This window comes from Cheilinus undulatus, linkage group 5 (genome assembly GCF_018320785.1).
Source record: "Cheilinus undulatus linkage group 5, ASM1832078v1, whole genome shotgun sequence".
NCBI lineage: Eukaryota > Metazoa > Chordata > Actinopteri > Labriformes > Labridae > Cheilinus > Cheilinus undulatus.
In genome coordinates this window covers 2959515-2979749 of record NC_054869.1, presented here as the reverse complement: position 1 = coordinate 2979749, position 20235 = coordinate 2959515, and the positions used below count along the sequence as shown (strand labels likewise).

At 40.9% G+C, this 20235-nt stretch overlaps 1 protein-coding gene across 2 annotated transcripts in view; it reads right to left on the bottom strand.

The window, feature by feature from the left end:
- Positions 1 to 8574: 8574 nt before the first annotated feature.
- LOC121509451 (scavenger receptor cysteine-rich type 1 protein M130-like) overlaps positions 8575 to 20235 on the bottom strand; it is a 52317-nt gene continuing 40656 nt past the window's right edge. For both annotated transcript variants that reach the window (XM_041786834.1, XM_041786835.1), the window contains 3 exons: positions 12173 to 12257; positions 12011 to 12053; positions 8575 to 9141 (listed from right to left, as the gene is read on the bottom strand). In XM_041786834.1, coding sequence (XP_041642768.1) covers positions 9061 to 9141; positions 12011 to 12053; positions 12173 to 12257 — 209 coding nt within the window. In that variant the 3' untranslated portion in view covers positions 8575 to 9060. The remainder of the gene's footprint in view (positions 9142 to 12010; positions 12054 to 12172; positions 12258 to 20235) is intronic.

The following is a 20235-nucleotide window of genomic DNA, read 5'->3' as shown; positions in this document are numbered from 1 at the left end:
CACGAGGAGTAACTGACACGAGGAAGACATCAACAATGAACCGACACAGACACAGAGCTTATATACACAGGGAGTGATTAACAATGGAGGACAGGTGTGGACAATCAGACACAGGTGAAACTTGTGAAGGTAATCAATGAGGAGGGAAACTAAAACACAGGGAGGACACCTGAACATAAAACACAGAGAGTAAATCTAAAACATGGTATAAGTAAACAAGAAGCACAGGGAATAAACTACACAAGAAACACAGGGAGTAAAACAAAACATGAAACACAGGAATTAACTAAACATGAAACACAGGGAATGTAAAACTAACATGAAGCAGGGAATTACTAAACATGAAACACGAGGACTAAAACTAGACATGAAACAAGGAATAACTAGACATAAAATACAAGGAGTAACTAAACATAAAACACAGGGAATAACCTAAACATGAAGCACAGAGAATAAACTAGACATGAAATGCAGAGAATACTAAACATGAAGCACATAAAACACAGAAACACAAGGGCTAAAGAAAACTCCTAATAACTCAAAAGCTAATACAAAGTCAAACTAGAAATCACAGAATTCACAAAGGATAACCATAGGAAAACTCAGAAACAAAATAAATCAAAACCTGGATCATGACAATTTAAAAACAAACACAATTTAGCTACTGATTAAAAGATCACAACTCAAAGTAAATTGTAGACTAAAATGATCAAGGCCACATTACCAGTTTTTTTTTTTTTTTAAACATTTATTTAACCAGTAAAGACCCATTGAGATCGAGATCTCTTTTACAAGGGTGACCTGGCCATGTGGTCAGCAGCACACGTCATAATAAATAATCATATTCAACAATTAGTAGGCAATATGTTGCCTACTAATTGTAGGCAACATATTGCCTACTACCGTAGGCACACAGTTACCAGTTCTGACCATGTGGCAGCCACCGGGCAAAGACAAAGGGGAAAGTATCCTGCCATGGGTGCCTTAAATAGGCTCTGCCAATTTAGGGGGATAGGAAAAGGGGAGGAGTTCACCTAAATTTTGGAGAGGCTGCACAGCTTGCAGCCTCTGAATCCAGATACTCTCTGCTACACTAACAACAACATGGGATCAAGCTATGATAGCTAATGTTGCTAATGTTAGCAAAGACGCTAACAACAACATAGGACTAGCTACACGACGCAGTCCAGCATTACTCTAAAATTAAAGTAAAATGTGAGGACTTTTAATGGACTAAAACTAGACTAAAATGTTTTGAGTTTTTGTCGACTAAAACTAGACTAAAACTATAAAGGGTAGAAATGACTACAATGGGACTACAACTAAAATGCATTTCATTTAAAGACTTAAACTAAAACTAAAATTAAAAATAGCTGCCAAAATTTACACTGCTCTCAGGAGCTCAGTGAATTCCAGCATGGTACTGTGATAGGATGCCACCTCTGCAACAAGTCCAGTGGTGAAATTTCCTTGCTCCTAAATATTCCACAGTCAACTGTCGGTGGTAATATAACAAAGTGGAAGCCATTTAACCTTGCAAAGCAGATGGATACGCCTGTTTCCTTGTTTTTCACTGGCAAATCCATCCCGCAAAGCTCCCGTCTGAACCGTTTGGGCCCGGTTAGACAGTGACAGGACCAATCAGCGACGAGGGGCAATACTTTCAGCCACAGCAGTCTCGTTACATAAACAAACAGCAGCAGGAGCTGATGCAGTTATGGAGGAAGAGATTAGCGTGGATGCTGCTAAAGTGCCAGTTTTATCAGAACTTGATGACATGTCTTCATGAAAAGAAGAACAAAGAACAGCAGTGAGTTGTTTTCTTTTCAAAAAGTTGAGTACTTACATGTCTACAGTTGCCATGTTTTGCGTTTTTCCTCACTAGCTGCACACACAGAGCCCCATAGCAGCTTCGTCACATGTTTTGTTGCTCTTACTGGCCCGTAGAGATGTGATAGAACATTCATCCAATCACACTCCAAGTTTTTTTCAAATCCTCTGCCTTTTCTCAAACGTTTCCTATTGAAGCTTTCCCAGATGGATGTGTGAAACACATCCATCTGGCGTGTCAGGTTAGAAGCCATTGGGAACGACAGCAACTCAGCCACCAAGTGGTAGGTCACGTAAAATGATGGAGTGGGCTCAGTCGATGCTGAGGCGCATAGTGCGCAGAGGTCACCAAATTTCTGCAGAGTCAACGGCTACAGACCTCCAAACTTCATGTGGCCTTCAGATTAGCTCAAGAACAGTGCGTAGAGAGCTTCATGGAATGGGTTTCCATGGCCGAGCAGCTGCATTCAAGCCATACATCACCAAGTGCAATGCAAAGTGTTAGATGCAGTGGTGCAAAGCACGCCACCACTGGACTCTAGAGCAGAGGCAGACTGGCCATCTGTGTGTTCTGGAGAATCACAGAACGGCTGGTATGCCAGGACAGCCGGTGGCGGCCACGCAGTCATCACCTGTTTTTTCCCCCTGCTAATCTACTGTTTCATGCTCCAGTCCAGTAGGCAGCAGCAATGCAAGTTGGATGCCAGCCGCCCGTGCAATTATTGAAAAGATAAAGACGAAGGAGCAGAAGAAGAAGTAGTAATAGTGGCAACAAAGACAATATTTTAGTAGTGGAAGTGGATCTTTGGTAGTCAAAGTGGCAACAATATGGATAACAGAGGTAAAAAATGCAAAGAAAAGGGGGAGACTGAGACGGCAAGGGAAAAAAATTGCCACATTTAATGAGTGAAGCTGCTAAATATCGCAAGTTAACTGAAATGTGCAGCAGCACTGCAGCACATGTTCAAGTTGATTTTAGCAGCATCTAAGGAGTGAGTGTTGAGGCCAGGACTCATGGCAGCCATACAGCTGTGCAGCCTCAGCATGGTCACCTGTGATGATGAGGGACAGAGAGATGAGGTGGTAAAAGTTCCACAGATACAGATACAGGGCGAGTAAGTATGGAACATGAGAAAGGGAGAAAGAGAGTTAAAGGCTTTGCTCACTGAGTCAGATTATTTTGTCCAAATTTTTTGCATGTTAAAAAAGAAAATCGAGCTCATGTTGTTCTAACGACGTTTGCAGCCTGACGCCAAAATTTTTGTCCGTCATATTTTTATTCGGAACAGGTTAGAATTTATTTGAAATTTCACATCAGTCCAAGTCATTTAAATGGGTGAGTGATGATTCAAAACTGTGCCCGCAGCTTCCCCCTCACTTGCTCACCCCCGCCTGACCCCTCCTCCCTCTCTCTCTCCTTCTTTCTCGCACTAACCTCACTTTAAACACCAAAGTTTTCTCATTTATTCTGTGGATATAAACTGTTGAATTATAACAGATAGATGGGTGATTCATGATTCAGCACCCGTTGCTTTCTTCTTTATTCTCATTTTATTCTCATTCACCCCCGTCCAACTCCTCCCTCTCTCCCACTCCTGAACTCTCGCTGCAAACACCGTAGTTTGCTGGTGTGTAATGTGGATATCAGCTATGGAAATACACAGATAAAGGCATACATTGTAACCTACTCACAGTTCATAACAGAGAGAATTAAAAAGTTGCTCTCTCTATTTCTCCAGGGTGGCTCAGTGCTATTACGCATGAATGGGTGCTGAATGAAGCTCTCTGTCATGCTGGATCCAGCAGGATTTTAAAAGAATGACAGAGACACAGGCTTGCAGTACGAAACAATTTGCCACATTCTCTGAATTTTCGCAGTGAAGGCAAATAAAAACGCATCGGATCCAGTGTGCAATGTCCAAGTGCATGACGTTTTTTCGGATTACGGATCTGAAAAAAAAAAAAAAAAACACATCCGAAAATAACGGACCCAGTGTGTAAAGACCTTTACTTGCTAGGGTTGATGTTAGCAAATGTTATTCAGGTTGCTACATTTGTATCTATACCCAGTTTGTGTAGCTCAGCACAATGCAAAAAATGAAATAAAATGAAATGAAATAATGATTACAGTAGTTAAAACAGCTCCACTTTAAACATTTGACGCATGCAGTTGTAATATTAAGAAATATAAAAAATTGTACAAAACTGTTGGGGACTGTTGTGCTTTTACTTTTTAAGTTTTGGTAACATTCCAGTTTTCTGATAATACTTATAATCTTTGAAGACTTTGATTACAGAAGTTACATTTGAAGTGGTGTATTTTCATTAAAATGTGTAATTATTATTTGTGCAGTAAGATTGATTACTGCATAAATTAATTAAGATTATTAATAAAGTCATTTTAAGATTGCATGGAATAGATGATATAATATGCTGTTATAATCAATTTGATACATAAAACCTGTTTTTTAAAAAAATCCATTCTATCATTACGTATGATAGAATGATATCATCTTTAATTGATTTAAACAACTTCAGCGTTGCGTGCTCGACGTTGATGAGTTTCCACGCACCGATTGTTGCGGGCCAGGCTGAGTCAAAGTCCAGGGCTGTTTTTTAGTCCCAGTCCATCCCTGCTCTAGAGCAGTGGACATGTGTTCTCTGGAGTGACGAATCACGCTTCTCCATCTGGTAATCTGATTAATGAGTCTGGGTTTAGCGCTTGCAAGGAAAGGGTACTTCTCTGACTGCATTGTGCCAAGTGTAAAGTTTGGTGGAGGGGGAATTATGGTGTGGGCTTGTTTTTCAGGAGCTGGGCTTGGCCCCTTAGTTCCAGTGAAAGGAACTCTGAATGCTTCAGCATACCAAGAGATTTTGGACAACTCCATGCTCTCAACTTTGTGGGAACAGTTTGGGGATGGCGCCTTCCTGTTCCAACATGACTGTGCACCAGTGCACAAAGCAAGGTCCATAAAGACATGGATGAGAGAGTTTGGTGTGGATGAACTTGACTGGCCTGCACAGAGTCCTGACCTCAACCCCATAGAACACCTTTGGGATGAATTAGAGCAGAGACTGAGAGCCAGGCCTTCTCGTCCAACATCAGTGTGTGACCTCACAAATGTGCTTCTGGAAGAATGGTCAAAAATTCCCATAAACACACTCCTAAACCTTGTGGAAAGCCTTCCCAGAAGAGTTGGAGCTGTTCTAGCTGCAAAGGGTGGACCGACGTCATATTAAACCCTATGGATTAAGAATGGATGTCACTTAAGTTCACATGCAAGTCAAGGCAGTGAGCCAATAATTGTGGCAATATAGTGAATATATTCCAGGCCTGAATGCTGCAAAAATGTTAAAACACACAAAACTATTATTTATTGGTTGATTTACCTACTTTTTAATATGCCATCGGTGTACTTTCTCCCTCTGTCACAGCTTTGTTGCTTCATCCTGATATCTGGACGGTCAGGTCCAAGCTCTTAAATTAAGTTTCTCCTCCAATGTCCTCCTGTCTAAACGCCATATTCTTAATCACTCAACCGAATTTTCTTATTGTATTTTGCTAATTGTCTTCCTAGCATAAAGCAAAGCTAAACAATGAACGCAGGTGCAGTTTCTGGCAGAAAGCCAGTGATTTACCACCCCGGTGCATGACTTCCTCTCTGTGTTTTGAGTAACGGAGCGTATTTCTCTGCTGCCACCTGCTGGCGTCTGGCGAGTGGTTAGTGGTAATCCCTTCGGGGGTACCATCGTTTTGCGTCCACAGAGCTCCTATCTCTTGTACTGAAGAGGAGAGAATGCACATGGGCAGCTTATAATAGTAGTCTAACGTACATGATCGACTGATTTATTGCACAATATACATTTAAATATCGTAATAGATCATCTTTATAGAGTGCCAGATAGAATTTATCTGTATTCATATTAATTTATTGATATTTAAAGCAAATGTTTAAAAAATGTATTTAATAAACTTAAGATCTCCATGAAGTCCATTAATCCTTGATAACTGGACACCTTGAAGGGCATTAACCAGCTTATACCATGGTCACTTGCCAACGTCTGAGGGCTTGACTAATAACTGGAATAGCCATTCCAATCCCATAGTGTCCTTAGGGAATGTAAACTTAATTCAGTACTCCAGTAAATAGGACGGGCCATAGATATGAAGTCACAATGGAACAAAAAACTAGTCCGCTCAGCGCACTTTCTGAATGGATTTATCAATGAAAAGACATGAAGATGAGTGAGACTAAGAGTCATCTGAGATCAGACTATAAACCTGTACGTTAACATGAACAGTCATCTGATAGAAAGCTTAGTTTTATCAGACCAGCTGTTTGAAAAAACAGAATAATTCCTCCCTCTGCACTAAGAGGTCACAGAGTTGAAAACGAGCTGCCCATGCCCTGCAAGTGCTGATTGTCCGTCAGACATGTCAATATTTATCAGATATTATCATGTTGGTTTATCAGAAGCGTTTCCTTTGGCTCTACAAAGAGCTGTTTGTGTTATTTGAATCTTCTGATAATAGTTCATAGCAGTTAGAACAGGAGGGAAGTGAGTTTTCTGCAACACTCACCTCTCAGTGTGAGCCTGGGAACAAGATGTACATCGGATATAGAAGATAAGAGCGTCTTAGGTCACAGGTCTTAAACCTGGAGTCTGACATTTTATTTATGTCAGTAAAGTGACGGCTGATGACGGTCCACAGGCTCCTTAGGCTGGCAGCGCTGTACTCCCTGCTCAGAAAATATGACTGTCTCAGGTTGCTATAGTTACAGAGTAGTTAACGGCTGCTGCGCATTAATTTAGAACAGTGTAAGGATTTTTTGACTGGAACTACTTGTGAAGTTCGAACAGTGTCCATATATCAGAAGTTAATGGACACCAATGGAATTTCCAGAGCCAATCAGAATTGAGTATTCACCAAGACCATGGAATAAATTTGGGTTTAATGGAAATCCGAATGGAATGGAAAAAGGTAAGGAACCACTGCTCTACACCACTTATCCTGTTCAGGGCACAAAAAAGAACCTGGCCCACCAGGACTTGACCCTTTTTGCAAGAAAAACATCTACACACAGTGAGACCCTGCCCCTCATGTGCAGACTGACATGAATATGCTATAGCACTGATCATCAAATGGTGGGCCGAGGGCCATATCAGGCCCCCCCAAAACTTCCTGGCTGGCCCCTGAAGATCATGAAATTCAGAAAAGGAGGAAGAGAAGATGGCGTGGGTGTTTTAAGAGTATCTTTCAGCTTTAAATGTCTGCATCTGTTAATCCACTCATTGCAACAGTGTTAGAATGACGGAACAGTTGATCTGTTTTACAGAAAGTCACTTGAAACAGAGGATAATGCATTTTTTGTAAAATGAACAAAACCATCGTCTGACTGAGTCAACAGTAAGAATATAAAGTAATGGTTTAAACTCGCTGTGTATCCCAGGTAATTATCTTAACTGATTGTAGATGGTGAAAAATGATGAAAATGAAAGGTGAAATCAAACTCTCTGCATCAGGGGTGTCAAACTCAATCACAACAGGGGCCAGATACTGGATTCAGGACCTACCTGAGGGCCTAAAAGGGTCACCTTTTTCACCAGAAACTGTCAACCTTGTTTCACTGATAATAAAATATGAAAATAAAAAAAATAAAATAAATAGCACTGATGATAAACGATTTTGACAATCAAGACAATCTGAGAACAGTTAAATTTGTTAGTTCAACAAGGTAAAAACATGAAAGTGAAATTAAAATGTTATTTAAATGCAAGTATATTAAAAAGAAAGTTAAAATTATGAGCTTAAAGGGTCAAAATATGAAATTAAATTTGTCATAAAATTAAAAGTCAAAATATGATTCAAAATTTTAAACTGGAGTCTGAAAGGTCACACTTTGAGATTATGAAGTCAAAGTTTGGAGTTGAAAATATGAGGTAAATTACAAAATAACTGGATAAAAAGGTCAAAATATCACTTAAAAAATAGAATTATGAATCTTAAAGCTCAAAATAGTATATGAGAAGTCAAAATATTGAGTTTAAATGCTCAAAGTATGAAATTAAAAGTCAAAATCCTAAGCTTGAGTCCTAATTGAGATACAAAATTGAAAATGTGAAATTAAAGCACATTCATTTCTTTTCCTACATTCCTGACTTCTTATCTAGATATTTTTACTCCTTAATTTTTCAGATTTTATGAATTAACCAGAGTATCTTAAATCATCAAGGATAAGTTAACATTTTTATACTTGAGGAAATCTGCAGACCTCAGAGTGATGGGCCAGTTAGAACAGAAATATGATATCATCTTGCGGGCCGGATTTAACTGTTCCACAGGCCGAATTTGGCCCCCGGGCCTTGAGTTTGACACCTGTGCTCTACATGCTCTGATTAAAACTTGTATATATATGTTTATATGTGTAGTAATTATTGGATTCACAGCCCCAGGTTTAGATTGTGGCTCTGACAAAGGTTCTTTTTTTTTAACAGTTTGGCTCTAGCAGGGTTGAGTGGCGCTGTTCTACATAATGAAACCTGCAAAGTGTCAAATGTACTGATGTTGGTGTTGTTTGCTGATGACGCCTTTATGTTTTGGTCTGATGAGAATTTACAAGAACTTCATTAAGAGATCACTCCAGAAACGACAAAATTAAAAATATGGTTTTATTAGAAACAAAAAGCATAACACAAACATTTTGGAAAACTACAGAATGAACAAACCAGTAAAATGCAGCCTGACTGACATTAATGTTAATGAAGTACATGACACTAAATCTGTTGGTGTGACATTTTTTATCAAAATGGTTGAGAATCCCATAAAACATGTATAAACATTTATAAACAGAGAGAGACAGGGAGAGATAGAGAGCTAACTACAGATTTTTACTTCTTCAGCCTGAGGCATCAAATTCAGCTTTCTGCTGATGGTTTTGTCTGCATTCCTCTCTCTCTGTTGGTAATTATAACATCATTTTATATCTGTTTTCAGCCCGATATTTGTCTCTCAGTAATAATTTAACATGAATTCATATCAGCCTACAGCTGCTTAAGGTAAATGTCCCCACCACACAGGAAGTCTTCTCCCGATTCAACAGCATTTAAAGAACATCACAGAAAAGTGACTGGAATACTGGTATAGTATGGTTGTAACATGTTACATAGATGAGCGTGACTCTACAGTGGGTCTGTTTATTCTGTGCAGGAGTCTCTAACCTGAGGACTTTATACAGCATCTTCCTGCTCCTCTCTGTCTTCTCCCTGTGCTGCAGTGACGTCTGAGATGTTCTCGTACACAGGATTTAACTGAGGGCAGATGAGAAGATTTGATCAGAAATATATATTCAACAAATATGTCAATAATTCTAAACATATATATTTCATCAAAAAAGACACAACCTAAATAGATTCTACTTAAGAAATAATTTATCACAATCAAAAACAAAAACATCTGTAGTCTCAGTTACTACAGTTGAAGTGTTCTGGTTTAAAAACTATAAAAACCACAGCACACCTGCAGGGGTTTCTGTGCAGCTTATGGCTGTGCTGACAGAGATGGACAGAACTTTTACACTTTAGATCAGTCCAGGCCCAGAGAAGTGGGCGGGGCTTCTGGATGCTAATATGTGTCTTTAGCTGGGTTTCCATTACACTTGGAAATGCGCAAAATCGAAATAGCGCAATAAAAAACTGGTAATGGAAACAGCTGAATTTCGAAAAAAAACCTAAAATATCGCTAAGAAGTTTTTACACTTTTATGAGGAGGTTTTTCAAGCGTTTCGATATAGAAATATATCGCAAAAGTGTAATGGAAACACTTTTTCTGCATTTACAAGTCACGGGACGTGACGTACGGTGTCACATGACCAGTCACTCCGAGACAACATGCCGCTGTACGTGTAGACAGAAGAAGAGACGAGACTTTTCTTAACATCATACCTCTACCCTTATACATGGCTTTTGCCATACACATGGACTTTACCTCTGAACTATCATCTGTTGCCTTCGTCTTTTGTTCAACATTATCAAGGCAACCGCCGTAGATGTAACCAAAACCGTACCAACACGCAACAGGTTTTGAGCGTCAAGCTTCCCTGCAGTGGATTCACGCGAGATGAGATTTTATGAGAATTGCAAGGCCTATGCCCAAAACTCCCCTCAATGGAAACACATTCAAAGTGCAATTGTACTTAATCGAAATTTAAGAAATATTGCTTTTATTTTGCGAAAAACTGTAATGGAAACCCAGCTTTCGTCTTTCTATGGTAGAGTCTTAACTTACATTTGCAGACGCAGTGAGGAACTACTAGTATTTTCTCTGAGGTGCTCCTGAGCCATGCTGTAATATCATCCCAGAATGATGATGGTTTATAGAGCAGAGCTGTCTGAGGGAGAAGGACTTGCCCCGTCTGCGCTGAGATTTCTCCAGATTCTCTGAATCTTTTGATGATATTATGGACTGTGGTAGTGAGATCTAGAAATACCCTACTGTTGCATCTGTTGAGCAATGTTGTTTTTAAACTGTTAGAACCTGCTTTTTACAGATGATGTGGTTCTGCTGGCTTCTTCGGCTGGGGACCTCCAGCAGGCATTGGGCCAGTTTGCAGCTGAGTGTGAAGTGGTCTGGATGAGAGTCAGGCCCTCCTGGTTCTCTGACGGGTGGGGAGCGAGTCTCTGCCTCAAGTAACTTGATGTGTTGTTCATGAGTGAGGGTTAAAGGAAGCATGAGATGGACAGGCAGATTGGTGTGGCATTGGCAGTACTGCAGGTATTGCACCAGACTGTTGTGGTGAGAAAGGACACCTACTATGGCCATAAACCCCGGGTAAGGCCTGAAAGAATGAGATCACGGATACAAGCAGCCAAAAAGAATTTCCTCTAGAGGGTGTCTGTGCTCAGCCTTAGAGACAGGATGAGGAGTTCAGACATGTGGAGGGAACTAGGAGTAGAGTCTTCAAATCCTTCTAGTCGAAAGAAGCCAGTTGAGGTGGTAGGCATGTGATCAGGATGCCTCCTAGATGCCTCCCTTTGGAGACCTTGGGGAAGACCCAGAATGCACTGCAGCAGTGTTAATTTTGGCAACTAATTATAATTTTAGTTTTTGTTTTAGTCTTTAACTTAAATGCATTTTAGTTTCAGTCACATTTTAGTCATGTCCTGATCATGTCCTCGGTATGGCTGATCCATACCGAGTTGCTCTATGGGCGGGGTTTACTCATGCTGACTGTCTTTTAATGGCTGTCCTTACTGCGATATAGTTTTAGCCTCTGTTTAACCAGAACTGGGCCACATTTATGTATGACAAAGAATGAAACAACCCTGTAAGCTGTTCATGTAGGGAAAGATGTTTTCACTCCTCTGCTGAACTGCTTTGACATGACTCTGTGATAATTGAAGGGGAAAAGGGTCACTTTTGTGAATGCTTGTGGCAGCTAGCTGAACGTTAGCTCGGCCTTAGCCAGACTGACATGTTTCTTCATCACATTTAGTGCTGAGGGCAAAACAGAATGCTTTCTGCAAAAGAAAATGAAGATGCCACCCAATTTGGCATGACATTGTGATAGTTAAGGGGAAAGAGTTACTTGTTGTATACAGCTAATGACTTGTTGTGTCCCAGCTAACGACTCTAGCAGGCCTGTCTTTAGCTTGGACTGAGCCGAGCGGCGCTTTTGTCTGAACCACACAACATATCTGAATCCAAACAAGCGCAGAGAGCAACACTGAAAGCTTTCTCTGACAGAAAAAAATGTTCTCTCTCTACTCTGTTTCGGCATGTTTTTCTGATCATGGGGGTGAGCTTAACCATCAGATGCAGTAACAGAAAGCAGGAGGGGAGGGGGGATGACGCTGCTCAGGTTTCCTCTCCTTACACACAGAGGGAGCCAGACAGAGAGAGAGAGCAATATGTAGCTTTTACAGTAAACGTTTACTATATCTTTGGCTAAAAATTATAAACTACCAACAACCATGACAAAGTCACTCTGCCAGAACACACATTTCAGTTAGGCATTTCAACAGGCATCGCAGATAATTGCGGTCAGCCACATACTAGGTTTATACCTAGTCTTGTTAGTTGTAAATTAATGTCACATCCTTTTCCAGAGTATTTAGGTGCCAAAGTACCAGTACAGTGATTTATGGAAAGTTCCATCAGTAAGACCCCTCGTCCTCTCACCTCCATTGCTTCTGCAGGTTCAGCCTCCATAGAGTCCTTCTTCCTGAAGTAAGTTTTAAAAGAGGAGAGGGGGGACAAAAAAACTTTGATATACTCAACAAAGGATAGAGCAAGTCTGAGGAGGAAACGTAAAGAGAGGAGAGTGAACACTTATTGTTTTACCTCATCCACAGAATCAAGGGGAGAAGAATCATCATCATCAAGAGTCCCAGAGTTATCCTGGTGATTGCTATGAATGCTGAGTTTCCTGGAATTAAAATCAGATCAATGAGACACCGTTAAGGTTCCTGAGTCAGTGATTACAATGTAGGGGCAAAATGTAAGTCATGTCAATGCCTGGGAAATACTTTTCCATTCTGCGATAACCTTTAGTTCAGGGGTGTCAAACTTAAGGCCAAATCCAGCCCGTGGTCGTTATACCCTGCCCACCAGATCACATGATATTTCTATTAGAACTGGCCCATCAGGATTAGGTCTGCAGATTTCCTCCAGTATAAAAATGTAACCTTAACCTGGATTATTTGTAACATCCTGGCTGAGTCATAAAAATTAGAAAAAGTAAACTGTAAAAATAATTTGATAAAAAGTCAGGAACGTAGGAGAAATTTGTGTTTTCTTTATATTTTCAATTTTGCATCTCACAGTTATGACTAAAAGTTATGTTTTTGACTTTTTATTTCGTATTTTAACCTTTACGTCACATAACTTTGACTTTTTATCTCATATTTCTACCTTTTAGATTCATAACTTTACATTAAATCCTAGTTTGACTTTTAAAGTCATGATTTTGACTTTTATCTCACTTTTTTACTTTACCTGTGAACCTATGAATTTGAAATCTAATCTCATATTTTGATATTTTAAACTCGCAATTTCGATATTTATCTCAAATTTTGATTAAGTACCATGAATTTGAATTTTATCTCAGTTTTGCTGACCATTTCAACTCCTAAATTTTACTTTTATCTCATATTTTGATTGTTAAATATCATGATTTTGAATTTTATCTCAGTTTTACTGAACATTTCAACTCCTAACTTTGACTTTAGCTCATTTTTTTTTAACCTTTAAAACTCATGATTTTGACGTTTATTGTAAATTCTGAAATGTTACAGGAGTCTAATTCTGGAATATTTACATCTACCTGACAAAGGTGTATCTCTGTAAATGTTACAGGAGTCTAATTCTGGAAAATTCACGTCTACCTGACAAAGGTGTATCTCTGTAAATGTTACAGGAGTCTAATTCTGGAATATTCACGTCTACCTGACAAAGGTGTATCTCTGTAAATGTTACAGGAGTCTAATTCTGGAATATTTACATCTACCTGACAAAGGTGTATCTCTGTAAATGTTACAGGAGTCTAATTCTGGAAAATTCACGTCTACCTGACAAAGGTGATCCTCTGTAAATGTTACAGAAGTCTAATTCTGGAATATTCACGTCTACCTGACAAAGGTGATCCTCTGTAAATGTTACAGAAGTCTAATTCTGGAATATTCACGTCTACCTGACAAAGGTGTATCTCTGTAAATGTTACAGGAGTCTAATTCTCGAATATTCACATCTACCTGACAAAGGTGTATCTCTGTAAATGTTAAAGGAGTCTAATTCTGGAATATTCACATCTACCTGACAAAGGTGTATCTCTGTAAATGTTACAGAAGTCTAATTCTGGAATATTCACGTCTACCTGACAAAGGTATATCTCTGTAAATGTTACAGGAGTCTAATTCTGGAATATTCACATCTACCTGACAAAGGTGTATCTCTGTAAATGTTACAGGAGTCTAATTCTGGAATATTCACATCTACCTGACAAAGGTGTATCTCTGTAAATGTTCCAGGAGTCTAATTCTGGAATATTCGCATCTACCTGACAAAGGTGTATCTCTGTAAATGTTACAGGAGTCTAATTCTGGAATATTCACGTCTACCTGACAAAGGTGATCCTCTGTAAATGTTACAGAAGTCTAATTCTGGAATATTCACATCTACCTGACAAAGGTGATCCTCTGTAAATATTACAGGAGTCTAATTCTGGGAATATTCACGTCTACCTGACAAAGGTGTATCTCTGTAAATGTAACCGGAGACCAATTCTGGAATATGCACATCTACACGACACAGGTGTATCTCTGTAAATGTTACAGGAGTCTAATTCTGGAATATTCACGTCTACCTGACAAAGGTGATCCTCTGTAAATGTTACAGGAGTCTAATTCTGGAATATTCACGTCTACCTGACAAAGGTGATCCTCTGTAAATGTTACAGGAGTCTAATTCTGGAATATTCACGTCTACCTGACAAAGGTGATCCTCTGTAAATGTTACAGGAGTCTAATTCTGGAATATTCACGTCTACCTGACAAAGGTGATCCTCTGTAAATGTTACAGAAGTCTAATTCTGGAATATTCACGTCTACCTGACAAAGGTGATCCTCTGTAAATGTTACAGGAGTCTAATTCTGGAATATTCACGTCTACCTGACAAAGGTGATCCTCTGTAAATGTTACAGGAGTCTAATTCTGGAATATTCACGTCTACCTGACCAAGGTGATCCTCTGTAAATGTTACAGAAGTCTAATTCTGGAATATTGCTATGACAAAGGTGATCCTCTGTAAATATTACAGGAGTCTAATTCTGGGAATATTCACGTCTACCTGACAAAGGTGTATCTCTGTAAATGTTACAGGAGTCTAATTCTGGAATATTCACATCTACCCGACAAAGGTGTATCTCTGTAAATGTTACAGGAGTCTAATTCGGGAATATTCACGTCTACCTGACAAAGGTGATCATCTGTAAATGTTACAGGAGTCTAATTCTGGAATATTCACATCTACCTGACAAAGGTGATCCTCTGTAAATGTTCCAGGAGTCAAATTCTGGAATATTCACGTCTACCTGACAAAGGTGATCCTCTGTAAATGTTACAGGAGTCTAATTCTGGAATATTCACGTCTACCTGACAAAGGTGTATCTCTGTAAATGTTACAGGAGTCTAATTCTGGAATATTCACGTCTACCTGACAAAGGTGATCCTCTGTAAATGTTACAGAAGTCTAATTCTGGAATATTCACGTCTACCTGACAAAGGTGTATCTCTGTAAATGTTACAGGAGTCTAATTCTGGAATATTCACGTCTACCTGACATTTCAATCTCTGTAAATGTTACTTTTATCTAATTCTGGAATATTTGATTGTTAAATACAAATGTATTTTGTAAATGTTTATCTCAGTTAATTCTGGAACATTTCAATCTAACTGACTTTAGCTCTTTTTTTACCTCTGTAAATGTTACAGGAGTCATGATTTTGAATATTATATCTATTTTGACAGGTGATCCTCTGTAAATGTTCCAGAACAAATTTTGACTATTAAATGTCATGTTTTACCTTTGAAACTTGGATGAACCCAGTTTTACTTGTTATCTCAGATTTTGAGATTTATTGTGCACAGGTTGACCTTTTATCTCAAAATCATTTAGGTTGACACTCAATGGTTAAATCTTGACCCTGTTAGTGCTGGTTAGACCCAAATTCTGCTGGTGAGCGGATTGAGTGAGGCACTGGAAAGAGGAGTTCAGTTAGTAGGAGAATTCCTCCTGTGTCTGTGCAGGTGAATCAATCAAAGAATAAAGAGAGCCGAGCGCTGAGAGCTTTAAGGTAGGAGTATGGCGAAACTCTGGCACTGCAGAGAGTTTCACAGGCGTCTCTTGAAGGTTAGTGATGATTTCAGAGATGGTGAGAAGATCTGTCTCCTGAAGCTAGGGATGGTGAACCTCAGGGAAAGCAGTGACAAGTTACCAGCAACAAGGCGGTTCCACTGCTACAGTTCAGAGTCCACTGAACTACCCTAAAATTAATCTCAGTAACCATGACAGACTCACAGACACAGAGGAGGCCTCCTGGCGTCCTAGGAGAGGTTGGGTAGAAATCGCGGAGAAGGCTGTCATCCAAACAAACAAAAAAAAATCCAGGATTTGTCACTGTCCATAACCTCCCAGTCTACCAGGTATTAGACAAACAGGCTCAAGGAAGCGTCAAAATCTGTTTGGAGACTCATTAAATTATGATCTTCGATGATCCGGGGGTCTCGGCAGTGGGCTGAGGTCACTGGAAGTCACCGGTTTCAATAGGGACACATGGAAAGTGGGGTGTATCTTGTTTGTTCTGGAAGCCTGAGGGTGACTTTTTGCATTTTTGGCATTAATCACCTTAACAACAGCCCAACAAAGTTTGTCTTGAATTCTGGTTTCAATCAGGAAGTGGAACTACCAGAGAAGACAGCCAAACTCTTTGCCCCACCTGAAGTGTGTGGAGTTTGTTTCCTGGTTCATATGCCAGAGATCATTTGATATCTTCTGTTCAGCTTCTTTTGGTAGCGCCAGTTTTAAAAGACCTCTCTTCCTGCTGCTGCTGCACAGGAAAGCCTCTATGCTCTGTTCAGGAAACAGTGGAGGTTGAACAGCATGCAACACATGAAGACATAGCATTGGCCGACAGGATGAGCTTGGTTACTCTGTTTCCATATTACAATAACAAGGGAGCAGGAGCGGGGTGGTGACCCACAGCGCACACCCTGATACCCAACCCCTGGTTGTCCGTCTATGGCCGTGTTGGTCTGGGGTGATATCCGGAGGACAGGCTGGCTGTTGCACCAACTCTCTGCAAAACTCTTTCCAAACTTGAACAAACTCACATTTGACACAATGTCACAAGGGAGTCCATGTAATCTGAGACATGTAACACTAGAAGCTGAGCGGTCTCGAGGGCTGAGGAGTTTGGGTAAAGGTACATAATGCACAGAGTCACTTAGAAAATCTGTCAGGATGGTAAGAAGCTGTGTTACCTGCTCTGATGGAGAACGGCCGGTGACAAAATCCAGAGCTATGTGAGACCAGGGCGTTGGGAGTAGGGAGAGGCGTAGTTAGCTGCGATGGGAGGATTTATAGCTGCTACAGAGCAGGCTGCACTGAACAACCCTCCACGTATCTCAGCAGAGGGACTCACAGATACTCCAGAGAGAAAGGCTTGGAGCACCTGGAGGCCAGGATGGCAAGTAAGCCTGGAAGTGGGCCACTGAAGCACTGGAGATCTACAGAATCTGGAACAAACAGGCGATCTGGAGGTCCAGTTCAGGGTCAGGTTGTTGTTCCTGGGCCTGATGGACATGGATTGGATCTCCCAGATGGCTGCTCCAACAACACAGGTAGGTGGAAGGATGAGGTCGGGTTCCTCAGTGTCTCCAGAACCAGAATCCCTCCGGGAGCGCATCCGGCTTGAGATTTCTGGAACCAGGTCTAAGGACAATGTGAATATTAACATCTACCTCAGGACAAAGGGTATCCTGGCGTGTTCAACCGCCGAGTCTGATCTCAGGAATATTCAGCCAAATTCTTGTGATCAGTCCAAATCAAAAGGTGGTTGGTGCCCTCCAAAGTGTTCCACTCTTGCAGGGAGTCTAACAACAGCCAGCAACTCTCTGACACATGTAGTTTCTCTCCGCTGGTGACAGAGTCTAAAAAGGCACGGATGCAGTCTACCTGGGTGTATCTCTGTAAATGTTACAGGAACCCCTAATTCTGGAATATTTCCACAACAAACTGGAGAAGGTTGGGATGCTGAGCACCGGTTACAGAGTTTCAGTTTGGAGAAGGCCTCCTCAGCCTTCTGGCTCCACCTAAAGGGGTGTAACTGAGGTAAAGGCGGTTACAGGAACTGCCACCTTACTGAATAGTCCCTAATAATCCTGCGATAGGTGTATCTCTGTAAATGTTACAGGAGTCTAATTCTGGAATATTTACATCACTCACCAAAGGTGTATCTCTGTAAATGTTACAGGAGTCTGGCTAATTCTGAGCAATATTTACATCTACCTAAAAAGGTTGATCTCTGGCGTGGAACTGCACTTCTCAGGTTTCACATAAAGTTTGTTCTCCAAAAGCCTCTGCAAAACTAAGGACGTGCTGTTGATGCTCTTGCAGGAGTGCGGAGAAAATAAGAATGTCATCCAGATAAACAAACAGAATCTGTTAAGCATGTGTAAAGCACATCATTAATTCTGGAATATTTACATGGGCGTTAGTCAAACGAAGGTGCATTACCTGTCAAAGTGTTACAGGAGTCTAATTCTGGAATATTTCCATTCATCTCCCTCTTTGACATGAGATGGTAAGCATGTTGCAGGAGTCTAATTCTGGAATATCTGCATCTGAGCACAGGGACAAAGGGGATCAATGAGAGGAAGAGAAGTATTTATTCTTAACGGTGATGTCATTAAGACCCGAAAATCAATACAGGGCCTAAGAGAAGCATCCTTCTTTTTACAAAGAAGAAACCTGCTCCTAAAGGCGAGGAAGAGGGCCGAATCAACCCGGAAGCCAAGGAGTCTTGAAATATGTCTACAGGAGTCTAATTCTGAGATATTTAGCCGACTACCTGGGCAGGGGCGCCGTAAATGTCTATAAGTCTAATTCATATGGTCGATCTACCTGAAGAGATATGGCCAGCTCCTTGCTGAATGTTACAGGAAATCATTATTCAGCAGGACACCAGTAAGATCAGGCTGACAAAGGTGTACTCTGTAAATGTTACAGAGAGTCTAATTCTGAGCGGAATAGACATCTACCGAATGACAATGGGCGCTCAATTAGTGATGGAAGCCGACTTCCAGTTAATTAGGTTGTGCATCTGTAACCAGGAGAGGTTTTCACTATGGGCGAGTGGGGAGTTACAGGATGACGAAAAGGAAATATCCTGGAATGGTGATTACATCTACCTGACAAAGGTGTAAATGTTACGATGAGTCACTCTCTGGAATATTCACTCTACCATCTAAGGCAGTAACAGTCTTGAGAATCTAGAGTCTTGAGAGGAATTTGAAGCTGTTTGGTCAATTCATCTTGAATAAAATTGTCATCAGCGGGAGTCTATGAGAACCTGAATAGTTCCTGCCCCAGAGAAGGCACGAAGGAGCGGTAAATGTTACAGGAGAGCTAGGAGTGGTAGAAGTGTGGCTCACTAGTGCGCCCTCTGTCACTAGTGAGCCTGGTCTTTTATGTTACAGGAGGCTAGAAAATGACCTGATTGACCACAGTACCTGCACAGTCTAAGATTTAACCCTCTCTGTTCTCCGGGACTGATTCTGGAATATTCACCTAACTGCATGGGTGTATCTCTGTAAATGTTACAGGAGTCTAATTGGTCTTGGGAATATTAGGAATGAGTGAAGGGGTTTGGACTACAGAGGAGCCACTGGGCAGGAGTTTGGACTGTCGCTTCTCTCGCTGTCTCTCCCTCAACCTGTTGTCTATCTAATGGTTAGAGAAATCAAGGACTCTAGTGAATCTGGCTCATCCCTGAGGCTAATTCATCCTTAAGCTCCTCGGATAAACTCCTCAAAAATATGCCTTTGAGTTCTGTCTCTCCCATCCACTCTCAGAGGCTAAAATCTGTAAAATCGACAGAATTCTGCTGACTGGGAACCCTGAAAGGAAAATAATCTTTTGGCTGCTTCCTGTCCCTGCAGGTGGTCAAAAACAATTAACTCAGCGGAGAACACAGAAAATCTACAGAGCTAACACAGGGGACTTCTTCTCCCATAAACTAGTGGCCCAACGTGAGGCCTTACGGAGATTACATCTACCTGACATAAGCTATCTTGGCTCCATCTGAGGGATAGCTGCTAGGCTGCTGGTCAAAAACTAAAGTGCATCTTAACAAAAACTACTGGCTGTATCTCTGTAAATTCAGGCTGAGGTACATAAGGCTCTTTCAAGGAAGAAGGAGGGAAGGAGAAGCAGGGGCTGAGGATTAGTGGTGGCATTACTCACAGAGGTGGGAACAGGAGGTGCTAGGCTGACAAGAGAGACTGCAGGTGGTCGGAAGGGTGGAGACTTGGGTGCTGAGGCCTTGCAGGGATTTCATGATTCCGGTGAGCATGCCTTCGTGTTGTCAAGGCGTTGTCCTTGTTGTGTGATGGCTGTCTTGATGGGGTCCAGATCCGCTGGGTCCATGGTTTGGCCAGAGTTTACTGTGTGCGTGCGTGGTGGATGAACCCAGATGCGGAGTCGGGAGCAGCTTTAAGAGATTTATGTGCACAGGAAAAAGGGGACAAATGTCCGGAAGCTGCTGGTGAGCGGAGAGTGAGGCACTGGAAAAGAGGAGAGACACGTTAGTAGGAGAATCCACAGGTAAGTACAGAAATCAATCAAAGAA